The sequence below is a fragment of the Podarcis liolepis genome (genome assembly GCF_965112155.1).
Source record: "Podarcis liolepis genome assembly, chromosome: 4".
Classification (NCBI taxonomy): Eukaryota; Metazoa; Chordata; class Lepidosauria; order Squamata; family Lacertidae; genus Podarcis; species Podarcis liolepis.
The window spans coordinates 54,643,830-54,667,941 of record NC_139558.1 but is presented as its reverse complement, the minus strand read 5'-3'; the positions used below and the strand labels follow the sequence as shown (position 1 = coordinate 54,667,941).

General features: G+C 39.9%; 1 protein-coding gene across 5 annotated transcripts in view; it reads left to right on the top strand.

Annotated features, from left to right (window-relative positions):
- The window catches only part of SON (SON DNA and RNA binding protein), a 36,522-nt gene that overhangs the window by 5,507 nt on the left and 6,903 nt on the right, over positions 1 to 24,112 (top strand). For 2 of the 5 annotated variants that reach the window (XR_014525390.1, XR_014525391.1), the window contains exons 3-9: positions 3,114 to 10,718; positions 11,721 to 11,884; positions 13,965 to 14,108; positions 14,754 to 14,936; positions 15,633 to 15,743; positions 16,710 to 16,826; positions 22,884 to 22,962. Coding sequence is in view for 2 of the 5 variants with exons in the window: in XM_083500157.1 (XP_083356283.1) it covers positions 3,114 to 10,718; positions 11,721 to 11,884; positions 13,965 to 14,108; positions 14,754 to 14,936; positions 15,633 to 15,743; positions 16,710 to 16,826 (8,324 nt within the window). In the remaining 3 variants the exon portion in view is untranslated. Of the gene's footprint in view, positions 1 to 3,113; positions 10,719 to 11,720; positions 11,885 to 13,964; positions 14,109 to 14,753; positions 14,937 to 15,632; positions 15,744 to 16,012; positions 16,084 to 16,709; positions 20,169 to 22,883; positions 22,963 to 24,112 lie in introns of those variants that run through there. The other 3 variants (XR_014525392.1, XM_083500158.1, XM_083500157.1) reach the window with 3 other exon arrangements.

The window sequence follows — 24,112 nt, the reverse complement described above, 5'->3', positions numbered from 1 at the left end:
GAAGTGAAACTCTGGATGATCTGCGGTGACAAGTTTATCCTTTTTTGGGCAATTGCCTTCAAAGTTTCCATCATGAGGTACATGCAGTGCACCATGATGCAGAAGCAAAGGCAGCAGCTGGGGCGACACATGCTTTCCCTTGGTGGCAGCTGCTGCTGTGGGGAAGCAAGGGGAAGGAGGCTCCAAGCAGGATACTGAGGAAGAGCCAGGGGAAAGCAGTGGCCACTCTGTGCTGGGCCATGCTGTTGAGCAAACTGAGCTGAGGAAGGTGGTGAGCGGGTTGGGGGCAGGGTGGGAGTTTGAGAGGGGAAGAAGAAGAAAAAAGGAAAGAAGGGCAAGGAGAGGTAGCTGAGGCAGCTCTCAGCAGCGGTGGTGGCAACTGCTCTTGCTCCGGTGGTCTAGCCAGCGGGGGCTTCAGGAGGCGATCCAGTCACCAGCATGCAGTCCGGAGGGGGAGGAGAAAGGGGGGGCGGCAGCAGGAGGGACCGCCTCAGCCCACCCAAGCCAAAATCCCGGACATATGCTAAAATATTTAATAGATCCCCCCCCAGATGCCCATGTTCCGTGTACAAGATGACCCCCAATTTTGTACTGTTTTTTTAAAGCAAAAAACCTCGTCTTATACATGGAAAAATACGGTACCCCTTTCCAGCCCCAAGAGGACCGCGGGGAGCGTTCATGTGACACACTGACACACTGCAGCTGACACACTAATGTGTCACAACACACAGTTAGGAAAGCTCTGTTTTAGAGTTACATCAGGGGTATCAGGCATGTAAAGATTTGCATAAAAAGTAACAACAACTGAGCAATTCTAACCTTCCTGAAGGGGGTTAGGATGGGTGGATGCGTAAGTTTGCTGGAGCATCATTTTCACCCTGGAGGCCCCTGCCTGATACATCCATTGAAAGCTCCACAGGCATCTATCGACTCTTGGTGGTGGAAGCCAAAACAGGCATTCCAGGGGCTGGTGCACCTGTGGTTCAGGTCCCTCCTCTTCTGTCCTAGCATGGAGCTGGTGTAGCTATTTCCCCTCTTGTTGGTGTCTGTTAGCACACACATATTTATTAACAGGCATTTTCTAGTAAATATTGTTGCTTGCACACACAGTTATCAGATTGTATTGTGCCAGTATTTCTGTTTCGTATTGATTTATTATTTTGTTGTGCTTTACAATACTTTGTTGTATGGCATTGACTCCACCGTGTATATCTCCTGATCCATTTCTGAAACTCATCAATGTTACTTAGGCTGCACTCCTAAACAGACTTACTGGGTAGTAAGGCAAATTGAATATAGTGTGATCTTTTTCTGAGTAAGCATGTATAAGGGGACCCACCTACTTAGACCCACCAGGCCATTTGGGCCAAACCATGCCCACCTTTCTTGTGGCTGATGTCATGTATGATGGGTGCAGGAAAATTCAAGCTTTTAAATCTAAACGGGTTGGATCTAGAGAGATCGTTGAAGAGTGTGAGAGAGGAAGGTGCTTTTCCTGCCATTTCTAGTCCTTAGAAACTCTCAAAAATGTTGCTTTAGGGAAAATCAATCCTCACAAAAAGTTGATAGAAGCACCATCACAGAAGGTTCCTTGGCTCAATTTTCTGCTATCTCCCTCTTCCTTGTCAGCCCTTTATGCCATAGCCTGTCTCATTCAACAGGGTCCCCTTAGCCTCAGGTGAGCCTTTTCGAGGGCCTGGGGTACTCCAGGGAAAAGATGGGACAGGGATTCACTTTGCATCCACCGCTTTCTATGAGCAGATCTCTGAATCCAGCCCAGTACATTATTGGTTATCTTAAGTTATAATATACTTTGTTTACCAAGAGTTGTGTTATATTGTGCTTTCATATTCTCTTCTTTAAAGGTCAATTCTGGTATTTGTTTTATTTTTCCATTTCTTATAAGCTCATTTATTAATAATAACCTATTGAAGAAGACTCTGTAGTATCCCATACAAATTCAGGCCCTGACAGTTCAAGAAGGCAAATTTGAAAATATATTCAATTTGTACCTGGGTCAATGAGGTTCTTTATTTCATAGTTACATCTAATTTTTTAGATGTACTGAAATTTGTAATCCAAGAGATGTTACACTTGTATCACATGGGCTATGAGAAGCACCGCAGTTATGCATTAAGTAGGTGAAGAGTGAAGAAGAGTATTAGCTTTTGCAGGCAGCATCCATCCTTAGTTTGATGTAGATGTACCTTTGTACACCAACCTGTTCTCTTATACTCTGTAAACCGCCATGCATAATAACGGTGCTGTGTAATTAAGAATAAATAGTAATAAAGGATTGGATCCAGAATCTCATGAATGGAATTCTTCTAATTAGACCCTATTCCCAGAGGAGGGGATAAGGGGATTTTAACTGATTCTTTCTTCTCCTTTACTTCTCAAAAAGCTGTCATGTAGAGTTAGGCGAAACCCCCAGGACAGATTTAAGGGAGAGGAGATAGAGGGGATGTTCTGTTGCAGAGCTCGATGTCCTTGTGCTGATGGAACTACTTTGCTGGATACCTCCTGCTGTTTATATATAAAAATGAGCATTCCAGTTAAGCAAGGACAATGTGCATGTTGATTCTGTGCTTAATTAGAAATTGTAAATGTAGATTCTAGTGCTGGACTGTTTCCCACATCCAACGTATGATACGTCACTGGAGATGTGAAGACCTGGAAAAATTGGAGGAGAAATGGTTCCTCCTCATTTGTTTGGGCATCTTTTCAGGCCTTTACCTCGCTATTCTATTCATACTGTGTGTCGAGTACAATTGAGGTGATTGATTCTTCCAACTTTGACTATGCCAGTCACCTGTACTAAATGTAGTTGAACATGCATTTTTATTTATCTGGATTCTCCCCTGTGTTAGCTATACTTGAAATGGAGGAATCAGCGGGCATGGAGAAAGGTAATCTTGCTTGGGCACCTTGAGTTAAAGCTAAAATTTTGTAGTAAGTATTTTCTCCATTTGATCAAAAAGGATCTAGTTTGTACATGCAACATAATTTTTCAGATTATAGCTACAGCAAAAATGTCAGGAGTTTCTTGCTCAGTCTTCTGAAATCTGGCTTCTGATTTTTAATTTTAACACATTTTTTTTTTCTTTTATTAGATGGTGGCAAGGATACGGTGAGAAATAAATCTCACTCTACCAAAAGAGGCTTATCCGAAGAAGTAGAAGATGAAATTCCAAGGAAAAAGTCTAAGAAGGATAAGAAACACAAAGATAAGAAAAAGAAGAAGAAAAGGAAGAAGGAGAAAAGGGAGAAAAAGTATAAAAAGCAACCCAAGGAATCAAAACTAAATGAGCAGCATAAAGAATGTGGAGATACGCAGTCCATTTCTCATTCAAAATCAGAAAGCTCGAGCTCCATACCAAGTGCAGAAGATGTAGATCTACAGCCTGCATCTTCTTCGAAACAGACCTCTGGGTGGCTTCTGGAAAAAACTGTATGCGAAAACCTTAATTTAGCCACGTCAGATTCACATAATGCAAATAATTCAGTTACCAGCAAACTGGATACAACTAGAGATTCTACTTTAGCCAATATTCAAGAACTAAGTGAAGTCCAGGTTACAAATGAGAGAGAATTGGAAAATAACACCTACCAACCTACCAACGTAGCTTTGAATTTCTGCATAGGGAATGAATCTTTAAATATTGCTGATGTTGAAGGTAGAGTGGCTAACATAAAAGAATACGAACAGCCTGAAGCTAGTTTGACATTGGAGGCTGTGGAAGAAACAAGTGCTCCTGAAAGCAGTCCAAAGTCTGTAGCAGTACAACTGGAATATTTGGAAACAAGTTCAGCATCTGACACAATGGAGGTAAAAGATTTGGACTCTGTCTCAGAATCTTTCAATACTGAAATCTTGAAACAAGCAGTAGCAACTTCATTTGAAACTGCTAGCTGTAATTTCACCAACCTTCCCTCAGAGGCAGCTGCAGAAGCCAAAGATTCAGTGACAACTCTGGGATTTTTGGCTATGGTGGTAGGAAAAGATTTTGAAGCCACTTCAGAATTTTTGAATACAGCAAAAGTGAAAGCTTCTGAAATAAGCCCTGATCAGGCTACCTTTATGGATATGAAAGAGGATTTACTACATGACTCCGAGAGCATCGTCACAGTGAAAGATCTGCAACTGAGTCAACAGTTTGAGTCAACAGCAGGATTGAAAGACTCGGAAGCAGCTTCAGAATCTCTGCATACGATCTCTGAAAAATATTTTGAACCAGCTCTAGTAACTAAACTGAAGCATCATCGAGAAGAATTAAAAATAATTACCGAGTTAGATGCCCAGAAATGCACAGCAGCAACCCCTGATGTTGAGACAAGGGCAGGGGTGAAAGAATTAGGAGCAGCTCAAGCTTCGCCAGTCAAGACAACATTGAATGATGCAGAAAAACGTCAAATACTTTTGCAAACTGAAGCAGATGCAAAAGATGCACCAGAATTAGAGGACATGAAAAGCACAGATTCAACTTTAAAAGTGAGGACTGTGGAAGTTGGGGAGATGGACATGAGATGCTTAAAAGCAAAATCTAAAAGTATAACGGAAATGGAAAAGTGGATTGCTGTGCCAGAACCTCTTAGAATGAAGGGTGTGAAGAATCTAGATAGTTCTCCAGAATTTGAGGGAGATAGGCAAGTGAATTATTTGGGAACTCCCCTAGAAACAGTGGTAGGGAAGAGAGGAGAGTCAGGAATTACTGAAGATTCTGAGGCAGTGATTGATGTACAAGTTCCTGAAAGCATTTCACAATCGGAAACTGTTCTAAATATTAACAATTTGGAAACGGCTCCTGGGATAGTAAAAACACAATATCTGGAAGCTTCAAAATATGTGGATGTAAAAGAAAGTAATACTGTGGGGAATGTAAAGGATTTTGGAAAAGTTCTAGAATCGTTAATGACTGTGAAAAATTTGGACAGCATTTCAGAATCTCAATACACAAAAGAAATGAAAAGTGCAAAAGACATTTTGCAACTTGATGCAGTAACTCAGAGAAAAGATATAGAAACTAGTCTAGAGACAGAAGAAGAACAAGAGGGGAGAGAGATGGATGCTACTTCAGATTCACTGCATATGATATTTGCAAATTATTCAGAACAGAGCCTAGAACTTGATACAGAATCTGAGATTATGATGAAGTTGAAAAGTTCAGAAAATGCTCCTGAGTCACTGCACATGGTAGATGCAAACAAATTTAAAGCACTACAAACTGGGGAAATCCAAGGCATTAAAACTGTAGATCCTGAAACAATAGTTGAGTTGAATGATTTACGTAAAAAATTAAAACCACTGGACAGAGAGGTGAAAAATATGGAAGTAACTTCAGTGCCACCTGGAAAGTATTCTGAGATTCCTGTAGCATCTGAAACTGTGGCCAAAAGCAAAAGCACTGAAACTGAATCTCATCCTGTGCCCCGAATACAGGAGAAGCCTTCTGATGCTATAGCGCACATGGAGAAAAATCAGAATGGTGCTGAGGCAGCTGATTTGAAAACTTTACCAAGATATCAGAAAATAACTAAAGAAGTAGCTGTAGGAGTATCTGACAATAAGCTGCATGCTGAGAGTGAAGGCTCATTACTCATTTCAAAATCTCTGCAAGAAATGGATATAGTAAGTTCAGAAGGAATTCCAGAACTGGAGGATGTAGCAGTGATACAAGAATTAAAAGAAACAACTGTGGTGGATGTGAGCAGTCCTAAGGAACCCTTAGCATTGAAGAATTTGCCATCAATTCCTGATTCTCATGCAGAACAAAATCTAGAACAACTCCAGTATGTGAAGACAAAAAACAGGGGAGTTGGTTTGGATTCTCTGTATTCTTTGGAAGTTAAATATGCAGGAACAAGTCCAGAGTTTCTGTTTTCGGATGAATTAACTAGTCAGGAAGAGAAGCAGAAATTGGAAGAAAGGACAGAATCAAGAGGATTTACAGATCCAGAATCTCTCTGTGTATCAGAGAAAGAGAAGATTATAGTTCTAGAATCTGACGAGATTAACAAAGTAATAGATTTGGAACACAGTCCAGAATCTATGCATGTGACAGAAACATTTTCAAAGACCACCCTAACACCTTTCTATTTGATTCAAGCAAAAGATTCAAAAACAGCTTCAGAATCTACAATCAGAGACCTAGAAGCTGATTTAGAATCTACTGTTCAAGCAGGCATAGAAATTGCAAATTATCCTCCAGAACGTAAATTGTTGGTAGGATCAGAAATTTTGGAAATTGCTTCAGAACCTCCCCACCATAATGAAATGTCACGGTGCACACCAGTATTGCAAGTGTCAGATGCAGAACCCAGAAGTGAAGCACTGGCAGGTACAGATTTGGAAGCAGATTCAGAAACTATATGTGTGATTGATACTGAAGAAGTAAAAAAACCAGAAATGTCTCTAGCAGCTTTGTTTGCCCCAGATGTGTTAGATATAAAAGCAACTCCCAGCTTTCTCCATGGAACTGACGATAAAGGATTAAAAGCGGCTAAAACAATTGAAATGGTGGTGGATGTAGAAAAATTGAAGGCATCCTATGAATCTGTGCATGTATTGAAAGATACATTTGAACCCATTCACATAACATGTGTGAAAGATTTAGAAACCAGTCAGAAGGTGGAAACAAATCTAGCATTTTTGGACAAAAACGAGATGAATAATGTGCTCACATCTACTCCCAAAGTTGATGTGACTGGTTCAGAAACCTTTGAAAGATGTAAACCAGTTTTGGGTGCACATATTTCAGAAGGCACGTTGACAACTGCAGATAAAGCAGAACAAAAGGATTTTGGAGTTCTAAAACCAGACACAAAATTGGCAGTAAAATATTCTGAATCTATTTCTAAATCTGCAACTGTTTCAGAAAGAAAGGATAGTGACAAAACTCAGTCTGTTTTTATGTTGGATGTCATAGATTCGGGAGCAAGCTCCAGTACTTTAGATACAAGAGGGATGAAAAATTCAGAAGCAGCTTTGCAGTTTGAAACAACTTCTAAACTCTGTGTGCCACAGGTGAGGGATTCAGATGGTGCTGTAGAATCTCTATCCATACCTGAAGCAGAAACCAAAGATTTAGGAAAAGCTCTAAATTATGAAACAGTATTGGAAATAAAAAATTCAGTAGCTACTGCAGCACAGCTAAATACACCAGAATTGAAGTCTTCAGAATCAGTCTCTGTATTAAAGCTAGTTGACTCTACAGGAACCCGAGAACTGGAAATTACTCCAAGAAATCTAGGTACAACAAATTCAGATTCTTCTGGTACAATTACAGGGACAGAAGTACTGGAAATAATAGACTCTCAGAAACACAGCAAAGCAGAAAGTACTTTGGAAGTAAAATATTTAGAATCGGCTTCAGAAACAGAATATGTCCCTGAGACACATCAGTACAAAGCTCCAGAATCTGAAAGTGTGAGGGAAGAGAAACTTTCAGAAACAACTTCAGCAGTTGTAGGTTTGGTCAATAAGGAAGATTTAGAAACTATTGCAAAATCTAAACATGCTCAGGAAAAAACCTACTTAGAAACTCCTCCACAATCCCTGCGCACTATGGAGGCACGTGATTTGGAAGGAAGTGGCACGCGTGAAGAAGTGCTGCATGTTTCAATAACTACCCCCCAATTTTCAAGTATTGTGGAAGAAAAAAGTTCCGGAGCCACAAGATCATCTCTGGCTACAGAAACAGCAGATGAGTCAGAAAAACAACTAGAATTACAAATGCGTTTTGATGAAACATGTTCAAGAACAGCTTTAGAACGTACAGAAAACGACTCTAAACCTACTGTAGAAATAGCATCTATTGTGGATGGCAAGAGTTCTGAGGCAAATGCAGGGCTTATGAATATAGTAGAGTTGAAGGACACTGAATCCTTATTAAAATCTAAGATTGCTCCAGAATCAGTACACTCAAAAGAACCAGGAGATTTTGAAGCAACCCCTAAATGCGATTCTATAGGGAAAGTAAAAGATCTGCAAGTTGCCCAAACAACAATGGGAAAAGAGAAGCAAATGGATTTTGAAGGAATTTCAAAATCTGTGTTAGCTTTGGGGACTCAGGATTTGGAAAGAAATTCAACTCCTATTTTGTTGTCAGATAAAAAGATCTCTGAAGCGTCTTTGGAATCTGCCCATGCTCTTAGTACAAAAGATTTGGTACCAGCTCCTATGACTGCAGAGAACATAGACATTACAGAACAAAATTCCAAAGAGAGGTGCATGGCAGAGGTGATAGATCTGGAGTCAACTACAGAACAACAAGCTAAGACTTCAGAAAAGATTCCGCAACTCACTGTGGAGGTGAGAACTTCAGAAGCAACTTCAGAGCCTTTGCACAAGCCAAAGGAAAAAGACTTAGATGGAGTGAAACAAGTCTCTTTGGAGGAACAAGGTTTAAAGGCAGCTGTAAAATCTGTAAGTGCAGCAGCAGAAAACCTGAAATCAAACCAACAATTGTTGAAAGATTCAGAAGCATCTCTTGAACCTTTGCAAATGGCCAAGGAGAAGGAATTGGAAATAACTCTACAGGATTCTTTGAAGGATCAGGATTCAGACACCGCTCCAAAGTCTTCTGATATAATGAAGGAAAAGGAAGAAAATATTTTAAAAGACAAGAAAAGTGAAAAAGTAAGCAGCAAAAGTAAAGATAAAAGTAAGAGTGGGAAAAAAGCAAAAAGGAGTCGATCAAAATCTCCTTCTAAGACTAAAAAACGTAAAAAAAAATCTAGATCACGTTCCACCTCTAGACAGGTAGCATCAAGAAGAGCACGTTCTAGAAGTAAGAATGATTCTCGTTCGAGAAAAAAGGACTCTACCTCACGTCATAAATCTAGATCAAAATCCTCTGACAAAAAAGAGAGCAAAGAATCTTCAGTAAGGTCTAGACGGAGACGTTCACGGACTTCTGATCGGCTTAAATCTCGATCAAAGTCTGTTGACAAGAGAGAAACTTCTGTAAGGTCAAGGCGAAGACGGTCCAGATCTTCTGATCATCACAAGTCTAGATCCAGATCAGTTGACAGAAGAGAATCAGTCAGAAGAAGGCGAAGATTGTCACGATCATCTGATAACCACAAGTCTAGATCCAGATCAGTTGACAAAAGAGATTCTTTGATAAGATCAAGGCGGAGGCAGTCTAGATCTTCTGATCGTCGCAAATCCAGATCACGATCAACTGACAAAAGAGATACCTCAGTGAGGACAAGGCGGAGGCGGTCTCGGTCCTCAGATCGTTGCAAATCCAGATCCAAATCTGTTGACAGAAGAGAGTCTTCAGTAAGAACAAGGAGAAGAAAGTCCATATCCTCTGATCGCCATAAGTCGAGATCCAGATCAGCTGATGACAAAAGAAAAACTTCAGTGAGGTCAAGGCGGAGACGGTCCAGGTCCCCTGATGTTCGCAAATCTAGATCAAGATCAGTTGACATAAGGGAAATTTCAGTGAGGACAAGGCGAAGGCGGTCTCGGTCCTCTGATCGTAAATCTAGATCCAGATCAAATGAAAGAAGGGAGAGTTCTGTGAGGGTAAGGCGAAGGCGGTCCCGATCCTCCGATAATCGCAAAAGTAGATCCAGATCAGTCGACAAAAGGGACACTTCATTGAGAGTAAGGCGAAGGCGGTCCAGATCCTCTGATCGCAAATCTAGATCTAAATCTGTTGACAAAAGGGAGAGTTCATTGAGGACAAGGCGAAGAAAGTCTGTGTCTTCTGATCGCAAATCTAGATCTAAATCTGTTGATAAAAGAGAGACTTCATTCAGGGGGAAAAGGAGACGGTCCAGGTCTTCTGATAATCGCAAATCTAGATCCAGATCTGTTGATAAAAGAGATACTTCCATCAGGGCAAAAAGGAGACGGTCTAGGTCTTCTGATAATCGCAAATCTAGATCCAAATCAGCTGAAAACTTAGAAACTTCATCAAGATCAAAAAGGAGACGATCCAAGTCGGCTGATAATAAATGTAGAACAAAATCTGCTGAAAAAGAAGACCCCTCCCTAAAATCCAGACACAGAAAATCTAAGTCTAAATCAAAGTCCAGATCCAAATCACCTGAAAGAAGAAAAGATAAAGACTCTTCAGATGTTTCAGGAAGAAAACGCTCCAAATCTAGATCAAAGTCCAAATCGCTTGAAAAAACAGAGGGAACTGAATCTGTGGAAGCACCTAATCATACCAAGTCTCCTGAATATCATAAGTCTAAATCTAGGTCTAAATCTTTGGAAAAAACGAGAGAGAGAGATCCGTTGCGAAGATCAAGGAGTAAAGGCTCCAAGTCCTCTGAACCATCTCGCAGGCATAGAACAGCATCACGATCTAGAAAAAACCGTTCTCGATCAGCAACACGGAAGAGGTCCTCAAGATCAAAATCTGATCATCGCTCTCAAACACGTTCCCGATCTCGCTCCCGATCATGTTCAAGACGATGGAGGAGGACTAGATCAAGATCTGTGTCAAGACAAAGGTCTTTATCCAGGGAAAGGCGTAGGAGATCTCGGCGAAACCGGTCAAGGTCTATTGACAGGAGGAGGAGGAGATCTGATTCAAGAGACAGCTACAGAATACCCCTCAGATTACGATCTCGAAGTCGAACACCTGTTCGTCCAAGATGCTCTAGATCCACAGGGAGAAGACGGAGCACCAGTATATCACCTGATCATCGAAGATCCAGAACTTCAAGCAGGTCACCTAAGCGTCTGACTGACTTGGGTAATTAATATTCAGCAATTTGTTACATAGATAATGTTATGAAGATAAATTGGTATCTCTTAATTTCTCGGGGTTTTCTAAGATTCCTTTATTTTGAAAGAATTTCTTTTAAGTGTTGTTAAAGAGGGACATTCCAAAAGTGGCAGCCTGCTTGTGCAACAGAATTCTGCTCACATGTATCAGGCTTCTCTTTTACTGCTCTCTCCCTGCATCTCCCTGCACAGCTTCAAAATCTGCTCTGGAAGCTTGGGAGACCCTTTGCAGTAGAGGAACGGGAAGTCCTGTTTCATCTACTGGTACGATGTTGGATATTTCCCAGTCTCTGTATATTTCACAAACCAAAACTTACATACAAGTTATTGTAGATAATTTTAATGCCCATGCTGAAGAAATGAGAAATAACTTTTGCTATTTTAAAATATGGATTGGGGACCTGTGGGCCTCCAAATGCTGTTGGACAAATTTACAGCTGATGCTTTACTATCGCCCTGCTTGCTTGCTCACTAGGACTGGAAGGGGGCAGGGAAAACACTGGGTTGGTGGTGGCAGCATGTTTCAATGCACACATAATTGGCACCTGCTGCCAGTCCAGGGCTCTCGCTGTCACCTTACCTCTCACATCCTGTCAGGTGGTACAGGGAGCTGCTCAGTGGCAGTGCCCCACTTCACACACGGTGACTGGGTGAATCCTCAGCTTCCATCAGCCATGACTCGGGGATGATGAAAGTTGTGGTCCAACAACATCTGGAAAACCATAGGTTCTACCTTCCTATTTTAAGACAGCTGATTGTGCAAAGTGATCTGTGAGTTTATCTGAATTGGGTTCAGATAGGAGAGGAAACGCTTTTAGAACTAAATCTTCATTACTTTAGCGTTCTTTAGAATAGGAGCCAGGCATATTTCCAAGTTCTAAGTGCAGTTCTGGAATTCTAAGTGCAGTGTAGGAATTCATCCTGAGAATGGACATGATACGAAATAATAAATAAATTCTTATTTTTGTAGACAAGGCACAACTTCTTGAAATAGCTAAAGCAAATGCAGCTGCCATGTGTGCAAAGGCTGGTGTTCCTTTACCGCCAAGCCTGATGCCTGTTGTTACTCCAGAAAAGAAAGAAGAAAAGGTTGCACAAAAGTCTGCAAAAGAGACAATATTGGAACTCACTGAGGTAAGAGAATCAAATGAAACTTGCAACTATTACTATTTCAATACAAAATGCAGCATTTATCCAGTAAGATACTAAAATCTGTTTTAAAATTGCAGGATTTCTAGATAACTTAATGAGGGATGTGGGGTAGAGATAAAACATTTCTGGAAATTTTAAAGCTGTGGGAGAAAACCACATCTTTTCTGTATGTTTTTTGGGGGACAATGACATATGTTAAATCCTTATTTCCTTATCAATGTAAGCTTCTTCAAGGCATTTGATAGAGTATGTTGATTTTGCTGTCTACTGATGGCATGCTTTTGCTGCTGCTTTATTGGGTTGGTTTTATATGTTGTATGGTTTTTATTATAATATATTCTTTTTTTCCTGATTTTATGTTGTTTTTTATGGTCTTAAAAATGGTAGGTTGCTTGGAGATTCTTTAGGTGGTAAAAGATTAATAAATTTAGTAATAATAATAATAATAATAATACAACTGCTTATTATTTACCACACAAATGTATCACTTATAACTTAGAATATAAAATCATAGCATTTTGCATATTTAGGAAATTTAAAACTATAAATGCCTTTGTTTTATAGAAACAGAAAGTGCAGATATACCCAAATGTCATATGCAGTTGTACATCAGGTCCTGAATGCCTTGGGAGTTGAATGTTTGGCTCCCAAGCAATTGAAAACTGGAAGTGATTGTTCCGGTTTTCAAACATTCTTTCAGAAGCCGAATGTCTGAGGGGGCTTCTGCTGCTTCCTGCAGCCAATAGGAAGCTGCGCTTTGGAAGTTGAACGTTTTGGAAGGCAAACGGACTTCCGGAACGGATTCTGTTCGACTTCCAAGGTACAACTGTACTTCCTTTTGGTGGATCTTAGTTACAGCTTATTTTCCGCCCAGGTTTTCAGATTTCATTTTTTTAAAAATGATATTTATTAGAAGTTTAAAGATTACAGAAAAAAGAAAAAAGAAAAATAATAAAAAGTTTAACAAAACATACATTACAATACATAAAAAAGAAAACATAAAAAATACAACAATACAGCAAAAAAACAAAAAACCCCACTAAAACTCACATCCAATATTCCATATCTTTACCTTTCATATACTTGTTTCATCGACCTCCTCACAGCTGCCTTTTTTGTATTCTAGTTCAATTAACTATTTCAGCAAATTCTTTCCATCTTTCTCAACTTTTGTTCTATAATTTATCTTAACAGTCTAACCTTAAATTTTTTCATTTTGGCCCATTATCAATCAGCTTTTACTTAATTCTTTATTACATTTCTACTAAAACCATATAGCTTCATTCCAGCATCCTTCTAACATTCATTAATTTTGCAATATTTCTTTGGTCTTAAAATAATAACATTAGATTTTTCCCTATTAACAACCCATTTTTCATATTCCCTTAAAGCATTACAGCTGGAAACCACTTAATTTCTATCCAACATCATTCTAACATTCATTAATTTTACAATATTTCTGTAGATAGTCTTTAAATTTCTTCCAATCTTCTTCCACCGACTCTTCTCCCTGGTCTCGGACAGGTTTTCAGATTTCAGGCTTCACACCCATAATAGGTCTCCTTCTGCTTTCTGCCCAATCTTGTACTGATCTTTTTATCCTCCAGGAAGCAAGGGCAATAAACTGTTTGCTTCTTACTCTGAGCAGCATGTCTGTGTCACAGGCATTTCAGGTGAGAGGTGGACCACATGGTAGGGGCTTTGTTGCTTTTCCTTTGGCATATGACACTATTTCAGTTTCGTGATGGGCATAGTAAAACTGAATTAGTCATTATGTGGTATAAGATAAATCCATTTATATTGGAAGCAAGGCAGATGGCATTAGATCTTCTGCACATGATGATTTCACAGCAATCTCAGTAGCATCTGTTGTATTAGGACTGTGGTATTGCAGGTATAATGGATATCATCTCCAGGCCTGGTCTTGAATACGGTGCTGTTGCCAAGCAGTCAAAGTCTTTGATTCCCATAATTTTCAGTATTTGGTAACTGACGTTATATAGATTTATTTGCTCAACCGTTGCCTCATTCCTATTATTGTGGTGATTTTTTTTTTTTTAAGAAATGCAAGAAGATTGCACAAAGCCAGGAAGATGATATTATTGTGAACAAGCCTCATGTGTCTGACGAAGAGGAGGAAGAGCATCCTTTTATCAACCATCCCTTTAAACTCAATGAGCCCAAACCTATTTTCTTCAACTTAACTGTGAGTACTGCAGAATTGCAGCGTCAAAAGTCTTTATTTGATAATTTTATAGAAAATAATTGTGACAAATGAGACTCAGTAATAATGGTTTATTATAAAATTATTGCTTGCAATTAATGTTAGAGCAACCAGTCGTGCTATAATGTATAACATTAATAACCATGTTTAACAACTTTTGAAAAATGGTTGACTGCAATAGTTAATCCTGTTTAGACACACTCTAAATTGCTTAGGAAATGGCTTTGGAAGCTGAATTGCAGATGTTCAAACATCTTATCTAATTAGCATTGAATGCACAAGCATTTTACATTAGTGCTATTCACATGTTTACTGATGTAGAGGGCAGTTCTGTGGCAACAGACATGGGTTGGTGCTTCGAGCCCCGTCCGTGGTGTTGCATCCCTGTTTCCACACCATCCTACATTTGTGTGTTAAGTGTAGAGGCCTCCATTTGGAGCAGCTTTACTTGTCTTATAATTGCAAGAGTTTTAGCTGTTTTTTATTTGTATGTTCTTGAGATAGATGGATGCCAACAACAACATTCTATTGTTGTAACCTACCTGGGACCTTACAATGATTAAATCTTATAAGAAATCTTAGAAATGAATGCTTATGATTATAATACTCTCTCCCCCCCCCTTTAAGACTCCTACTATAAAACCGGCAGCTCCGAAAAATCAGGTTACTTTGACGAAGGAGTTTCCTGTCTCTTCTGGATCTCAACACCGGAAAAAAGAATCAGATAGTGCGTATGGAGAATGGGTTCCAGTTGAAAAGAACAAGGATGAGAACAAGGACGATGTGTTCCCCAACCCAGCCAATCTGGAGGTAAAACGCAGAAAGATCTTAACACATGGATACCTATTCATTACCTTATAGATACATGAGTATTTAGAATCTACAGCTCATTTAAAAATCATGGTCGTGTTTAATAAAAACATCATAAAGATATGAAATCATAAACAGAACAGATGACAAACATGGAATCAGATTCTCTAAAAATACTTGATGGAACAGATACAAATATGTTCCCCTGAAAGAAATAAGAGCTACTGGCAATCTTTGAAAAGCAATCTGTAGAATTTAGACAGCAATCCAGAGAACATGCACAGGCATATTTAAAGGATTGGTGTACCGGCAGAGGAGATTCTGATTTAGCCTCAGCACTGTTCCTTGTACTGTGTTTCAAATTGTTTTTGAAGCTCTCTGTGTTCAAAACTGGCTTGCCAAACCATGCCTGTAGCTGTCAAGGGAGTGGGGTGTGGGGAGGAAGACCCTCTATATGCGCAGAAGTCATTTGTATGTCCATCTAAATTATAGTCCTATATTCAGTAATTCAAAAAGGATAAAGCCCACTGCCTTTTCTTATGTATATTCACTCTTAGTTTCTGTTTCTTGGTTGTGCAAAAGTGTGTTCAAATTCTGGGAACTGCCTTCTACATAATTTTTAACACCCTCTATGAAGGATGCATTTCCTTAGCTCTGGAGATCTTCAAAACAGATGATATCTTTATTACTTTTTAGCCTGTGGACATCTCATCAGCACTGACTGAGCGGACCATAGCCCAAAAGAGGCTTACAGAAAATACATTTGACATGGAGGCAATGTGTTTGTTAAATCGTGCACAGGAACGGGTAGGTTGCAGTTTCTTTCTTGTTGATCTCCCCGGAAAGGGAAAGTTGAAGACATGTTGGGTTGGAGCCAGACTACCTGTGGGCAGAACGCAACCCATGAGATGCTGTGCTGGAGGAAGGGGGCTGTTTTTACCCATTCCCCCTGCAACCCTCTGCGCCCTCTCAAAAGCGACTCTGATGGGTTGTGGGACTCTAGAACAGCGTGGGAGGTGGCCCTGGGGGCTGCAGTGGGGAAATTGGCAAAAATCGCCTCTCCCGCTCATACACAGGTGGAGGAGCCTTTGATGGATCTCAGTCCCTTCCGTGAACAGAAGGCGCCTTCCAAAACATAGAAGGACAGGTCTGGATCCAACCTGCTGTGTTTTCTGAAATCGTTTTACTGTTTCATATACTAGTGGCAATATTAATTTTCAAATTCCTTATAAATTGAAGTTTAGTCTGAACTTACCATAATTCTGGGTAGAATGTGGACTAGAAACAACCAAGTTAGCTTTCGTATGTTCTTAACTTAGACTTCCAAACATTGAAAGGATGCTATAATTCCTTTTATTTTTGCCAGTTAGATTCCCAGTACAGTACCATGCTTTGAAATGGTTTACAAAGAAAAATACTTTTTTTCTTTTCTTCAAGGAAGTACCTGGATAGCTCAGTTGGTTAGAGCGTGGTGCTGCTAAGACCAAGGTTGCAGGTTCAACCCCCATAAGGGACAGCTGCATATTTCTGCAATTCTATGATTCTGAGCAAAATATGGTTTTTCTTATCAGTTAAAGAACGACCCCACAAAAGAAACATAGCAGTAGGTGAAGCGGCATTAGCCGGTGGGAATTGTCTCAGAACATCAAATTTTAAGTTATTTTGCAATGGATTATGCTTCTACTGTGTACCATGTAAAAGTATATAGTGGTGCGTGTCTGCATTTGAGAACTTAGTAATTAATTATATTGTTATGTTCATTTATGGTTGCAGATTGATGCCTGGGCTCAGCTGAATTCCATCCCAGGCCATTTTACAGGAAGCACTGGAGCACAGGTCTTGACATCAGAACAGTTATCCAACAGCGGTCCCCAGGCTTGGATTAAAAAGGTAGATGATATTCAGACAGATGAGTCCAAATGTCACATGATAAATTCCTTTGAAATCACTGGAAGAAGTGACAGTGACCCACTTAGGACACTAATAGCTTCCTAAAATAGGTGCAGAAAATAAATGAGTTAATTTACTTCTGTGTTCTGTCAAGATGTGTTGCACTCTTGTTTTGGAATCTGTATCTACTATGCCTAACTAGCTCTGTGTTAATACTGGTTTCGTAGGTTAACTGTAGAAACTGGGAGAATGATCTATGCTCACGTTTGAAAAGAGTTGTTTTAATTACTCCCACGGTTACTGTTATCTTGTGCTGAAATTGTCCTGAAATGCGGGGTACAATTAAATGATGCCGTTCCATTACTTACCTAGCCAAGAGATCAATCTGGTTGCGATTTCAGTAAAATTTTGACAGTGAATTCAATAAATGATTGCCAGAGGGCTGTAAAAATCCACTTGCTTGCTTCTGTTGGCGGAGAGATGAGAATCTGAAAATGGCAGGAGAGCTTTTTCTCCATAGTTTAATGTCCTTACCACTTATTAAGAGGCAGGGGACTTAACTTTTCTCTCATTGAGAGAGAGAGAGAGGCTCCTAATCCCTGCCTGATCTTGCAGCACCATCTGGACTTGCCTGATCAGGTATGAATAGAGGAGGCTTTGCCCTAGGTTTTCCCGAATTGTGGGGGTAGAATAGGGAAAAGGCTTGTTTTTGTTGTCCTTCCTAAGGGAGAGTTATTGGCTGGCTTGATGAAGTTAGTATTGGTGAGGGATAGACAAGTTGATCTGAGCATCTTACACAAATATTAGATGGAGGAAGGAATTGCAGTCTGCTGAGCAAGGGATTAGCAGAGTGTATGTGTTGGTAGGGTGGGGGCAGAGGAAAAGCTGAACATATTTATTTGCCTTTAAGTTAAGAAGGCAACAAAGGCAACAACAAAAAAGGATGCTTGGATACTTCACTCAGAGCTGATTTTTATAACTCAAGCCCCGACCCACTTGTAGAACTTAAGGGTGTATTTGATGACTTTAAAGGGAGAAACATCAAAGGTGCCTTGAACTTATGAGTCAGAATTTGTGCAGCTAGGTTTCAGAATTGACTACGCAGTACTGGAGAGTTCAAAAGACTGGGGTGGAGTTAGCTTGTTTGCTTGGCAAGTATATTTTTACAGTCTCAGTGAAAATTCTTTCTCCACATACACTCCTCCAACAGAAATAATTTTACCTTCCAGCTCTGATTGGTTTTTATGTAGCACTATTTCTTGGAGCCGATGGTTTGAAAAATGGGCTGTAGTTGAGTCAATATAAGCGCTTAGATACAGTAACCAGAGAGTTTTTTAACTGTATTCTGTTGATAAAATGTACTATACTCTTTTACACTTTTGTAATTAAACTATATGGGAAATACTGTAAATATATTATTATCTGTAAATATTACCTGCTGAAAAGGTTTTCTTTGTGGAAATAAAAGTGGGGAGCCAGGGGTAATTATGGAATGGCTGCCACCATTTTAGCGAAGGTTTTGCTGAAGCTTCCATTGTGTGTTTGTCTTTCATCACCCATGTACAGTTCACAAAAAAGTCATACTTGCTATAATTTAATTGGTAGTGTATCAATTAGACATACACCAATTATTTTTAATAAAATCTAGAAGATTGAACCAATGATTCTTGAATCATGACATCCTTAAAATGACGAGTTCCAAATAATGGTTTTTTGCCCTTCGTAGCAAGAAGTGTCGGGGGGTATGTCCATCTTCAAGCAGTAATGGTCCCGTATTTGGCCCTATTCAGCTGCTAGAGATTGACCTTGGATTGACCATCTTAAAATGCTCAAGAGCAAGGTGTTGTTGATGATGCCATCTGATAGCAGTAGTGCTAGGGTGCTCATGACTTCCTTCGCTTAAGATTCTCAAAACAGGATATACTGCCCTTAGACTTTCACAGACCAAGAGTTCTCATTGGTTCTCCTGTGCTGTAATGATTTTCTCTACTTGATAATATAAGCTTATCATGTGTACTGTAGGCACAATTGCTTTCTGCCCTTTTTGAAATCTGCTTAGTTATGCCTAAATCCAAGTCATTGGTACTCGTGATGCAAGGAGCACTGAGGGCCTAGGACATGGAGCATGGAAGAATCCTGCTGGGGAACTTTTCATGTGAGTTTGCTGAATTGTAAGCATAGGTGGAGATGGCAAAGCACTGGCGTTTGCATCCTGTGTCCCCCCCCCCCCACTTTGTATCCTGAGTCCTGTATCACCTTAGATACCAAAGAAATGTTGAGTAGAACATTTCTCCTGAAGTCTGTGAGATCGAATTGCCATGCTCTCTGGTAATAGTTGGCCCTATCTTCACATGCATCTTCAAGTTCAGAGTGTTCCTGAATTGTTTTCACATAGGGTTAATGGAAAGTCCGTCAGTGGGCCCCCTCCTTGTAAAGTTTAAGTCTTTCCAGTTACAGGCAAATCAGATGTATATGGAAAGCAGTTCCTCGTAGGTTTTCTAGAATTTGTTATTCAAAAAGTCACTTCATTTGAAAAATTAAAATGGTATTATGAGGAGATGGATGCTCCTTTCCTATTCAAAACTTTCTAGCTGAGTGATGGAAGTCAGGCTGAGATGCAAAGGAGACAAGATCTCTCTGCTGCCCACAGTGTAGAATTCCTGAGACTGAAAATACTTTTCTACAATGTATTTGGACTTTCTTCATTTATCCTGTGGGTACTAGGTGCTTTTCCTTGGAAGTAAATCTCATGGTGAAGTCAGTAGGACTTGTGTCCAAGTCAACATGAATATGATGGGGATTTTCTTTGGGGGTGGAGGTGGGAAATGAAACCATAAAAAAATCAAATTCATTCATCATTACCCAGATTAATAATATCTCACTTTACTTTCTATGAATGCAGAAATCGGGGTGCTTTGGAGTCTTCTAGATATTGTACTACTTTGATTCTGTGGTGAATTAATTAAGGAACCTAAAGTAGAATTGGTGATTTGTTTGAGAAATGAAATATTACATCAGTGTTGCATTTTAATTTTTTAAAAATTAGTTTTGGCAAAGCATAACAAAATTCAGTCACTATAGAGTTAACTTGAGATATTCTTGTTAATATGCTTCATGGGATAGAAAGAAGGCCACATTAAAAAAAACCCAGTAGCCATTTGTTGTTTGGTTTTATTTAAATTTGTTTGACTTTTAGTAGTGTGATATCAAATGTTTGGGCATTAGGTTGTTGAACAGTATTCTGAAAAGAACACTTTCAGGCAGAAATTATTTCTGTTTTGCATTATCATCAATGATGTAATCAGTTCACAAATGCAAATATATTAAACTCTTCACAGCACACGTGCAAGACATTCATTCTTCCTTTAGGATTATTTTATTTACTTACTAGGCTTTTTGGAGGGAATGCTTTTAAAATACTTGTGCCTAGTTTCAAAGAACTGCACAACTAATTCCATGTGCCTGTGGAAAGTCTGTTTCTGGAAAAACGGTCCTCCATGCCACATAGAAAGCCTCTTTTGAAAGTTTCACTGGGAATGCCTAAAGTAACTCTTTGGAGTCTAGCCACAGTCCAATTCTGCACACATTTACTCAAAAATAAGTTTCATAGTATCCACTGAGGCTTACATCTTGTAAGTGCTTGGGACTACAGTCCTATTTTTTTGTTCAACCTATATTGTATTTGGACTTGTGTGCACAATTGGATTGATTACAGTCGTACCTCGGAAGTCGAACAGAATCTGTTCCGGAAGTCCGTCTGACTTCCGAAACGTTCAACTTCCTGCAGTCAATTGGAAGCCGTGGAAGCCCCGTTGGATGTTCGGCTTCCGAAAGAACCTTCGAAAACCAGAACGCTCACTTCCAGTTTTAAATCATTCAGGAGCCAAAACATTTGACTCCCAAGGTGTTCAGGAGCAACTGTATTTTATAATGACATAGTTGTAGAAAAGCTACTGTAGTGTGTCACCATGTACACAAAAAGATCTTTGGGCGCCCCAAGTGATAGAAAGTTTATAAGATTCTTCTACATCCTGTTTGCTAAACGAGAGACTGAAAAGGTTCTGTGAAATGAGAACTGGCACTGTATGGTATTACTGGAAGGAAGGGGCCAGCCCTTCCAGAGCTCTAGCATGACGCAGAATGTTGTGAATGAGTGGAGGGCGAAGGGGTGAGAATGTTTGCCTGAATGCTGTGCTGTTCTGAAGCTTCCCCTGTCCCAGTACTGTGTCCCACTTCAGGATCTGGAGGGCCCTGACTACGCGGACCTTTGTGATTGCTGCAATGAACAGGATTCGTGCCGCTGAGAGTGCCCAGGTGAAACAATTATAGGAGAGAGGGGTAGTGCTTCATTGGTGTTGGACTGTAATGATGATCTTCCCTTACTTCAGAAATCAGTGACTGCCAATATTAATGTTTCCTGAGAGCAATTGCAAGATCTCCAACAAAGTAAGCATTTTGTGATAACAACAAACAAGGAAATTGTGAGCAAGGACAGACGTTTTAATTTCTCTTAAGGAGTTGGATTGGTGTATACGTTTCTAAAAAGTGGGGAAATTGTTTCACTAATTCAGGATTCTCTCTGGAGGCTTAAGCAGTAGCCCATGTATCTAACCGTAAAAAAAACAAAAAACCTAACTTGGAAGTACATCAGGCATGAGAAATGTGAGTTGTGTTGCTGGACAACAACTCCCATCATCCCTGACCTGGCCATGCTGGAGGACCACAGGTACCTCACCCCTCATGATATTTTTTCTCTACATGCAAGTTAAACATGATAATATGTTAAATATCTATTTCTCATGAAGTCACAAAAGTAATCGTTGGCTTTCTGTGGGTAATATATTTTAGGGCAAATAGTTTCAGCTGCAAGTCTGCACACATACAAATGTGTGTGCACTTGCACACATGCACACCCACCCACTTTAGAAATGCAGAATATGGCAATTAGCATCCTGGAAATTTCAGCATTTTCTAAAAGGCGTGTTTCTGCCATTGTGGTTGCAGAAAACAGCTTGGAAAAATACATTGTGCCTTTTCTGAAGACTCAGAAAGCAGAATGGAACTAGGTTGTGATTTCTAGTGATCAGGAAGCAGTAGTTGATTGAAATAAAACCTTGCACAAGTCCATTGATTTCAGGGGGTCTGCTTAGGATATGACTTTGTTGGATACCATTCTAGAATTGCACTACCCTGTGCAGCTCCCAATCCATTCACCAAGATTGTATTCTTTATTTTCACATTAGTGGCCATGTTACACCAATCTCAGCATCCTGAATTTAGGAAGAAGTGTATTATGGAAAGTAAACATGCAAAACCTATGCTAAGTGCAAAATATTGGATTGTGTGTTATTAGATTTGACTGCACTGGCAACCTTTCTTGCTGTTTTCCTCCTCCGTCTTTGGTTGTTCGGCAGCATGCTTGACCTTCTGGGCTTGTTACCCATAGGTACAAGTACAGGCATAGAGCAAGGATGGGGAACCTCTGGCCTGTAGGCCAACCCTTGGCTGCCAGGGAGTCCAGTTTTGCATGCCAATGCCATTTCCCCCAAATTACACCCTTGCCCATGGTTTAGGGTCTAGGGCGAAGCAGACCCCTACAGAGAGCGGGATTGAATGTTCCTCCCATCAGCTGGTGGGCAGAGCAGTTGATTCCTTCATCTACTCTGCAGGTCAACTCTTGACAGATGGGTGGGACTGCCCATCTATCAGTCTGATGTCATAATGTCAGATGATGGAAAACTGAGTAGGTCCCACCCACTTGCCAAAGTTGACCCATCAGGCCTCTGGGCTCAAAGGTTTCTCCACTCCTGGCAACTTCACTGCCGCCGTCCATTGTAATTCACGTACCATATTACCATGCCTTGATCCATGTACAGAAAACTATAATAACCACTATGTTTGTAGATGGGGAAGTCCTGGTGTCTGTGAGAAATATTTATTTGGATCAGAAGAGGTTCTCTGTAAAGCACTGGTATTAAGTTTAACTTCTTTATTGCAAGTACTATCAGTGGCAGACTTGGTCTGCTCACTGTAGTCCGTTCTGTGTTTTTCTTATAGGTATTCACCCTTGCACCCAGGATTGGGTATTCCTGGAGTTCCCATTTGTGTGGGCTTCTCTTGGCATTGAATGAATCTGGTAAATTGTAATTTCTTACCTCTTTGGTTTCTAACTCTGCTTGTGCCAGTCTAGTATTGCATTGGACCTTTCTTTTTTTTGTGCCAGGGTCGATTCCCTCCTCTCCTTGTACACACAGTTCTTATCACTAGGTCCTGCATATTAGGTTTCAATTCCTTGTCCTGTAAATTGAAGATGAATCTATCAGCCCTTTCCCACCTCATGAAGAGGAAATAGCTTAGCACCATCTAGTGGTAAAAGACCTAAAGTTCAACTAGTTTTGCGTGGCGTAGGAAAATTTGAAGATTCACACATGGTAAATTGCCATAGAAGTGACAATATTCAAATGAAAACATCAATGCCTTTGGGTAGCTAACAAAATAAAGTACCAGTTTCCCCATTGCTCTTTCCTGCTGCTTCTATTAAGCATTTGCTTTTAAATTAATCTTGCTGTTAATTATAGCTAACTTTTAGAATATTTAGACATTCCCCACATGATTCAAATTGTTGGCCTTGCTAACGGTAGCTTACTTAAGTGGAAATTAATCCTACTTTGACTATACCAGTTAGTACTTTTGTGTGATTTTTTGGAACAGATTGAAACAGAAGGGTTAGTGATATTGTGAATTATGTCAAAATGGAATTGTGTTTCTGTCACTTCAAGTAGTGGTTCAGTTTCCACATACTGTAATGTTTTCTGTGCTTATAAAAAGTCTATAAACATTATGGTGGCGTATAAACCTGACATTCTGCTTTACTACGTTGGCAGTTGCCGTATATAATAAACATTCTTTCTCCCATCTAGATAGTGAAACCTACGTATCGCTACCGTTAGAAAAGTTTCTGAAATAACTTGTGGGACTTTAGAGGCTTGCTTGGGTGGTAAATATCTAGTTAACAGAATGAGCTTCCTTGACTCTGCTGCATTTGATAAGGAGTTGTGAGGTACTATCCAGAGAGCAAGGTATGCTGAAGTCCCATTGAAATAAATACCACCTCAGTGTACTATTAAGTACTTAGTGCAGGCCTACACACCTGCTTAAAAATAAGTCCCATTGAGTTCAGTGGGGCTTACAATAAGTGGGTACAGATGCAGCCTAAGCACTACTGTTTTCATTTGGATTTCATCATAAAATGTATCTGGATGTATCTGTTATGACTATCCCGTCAA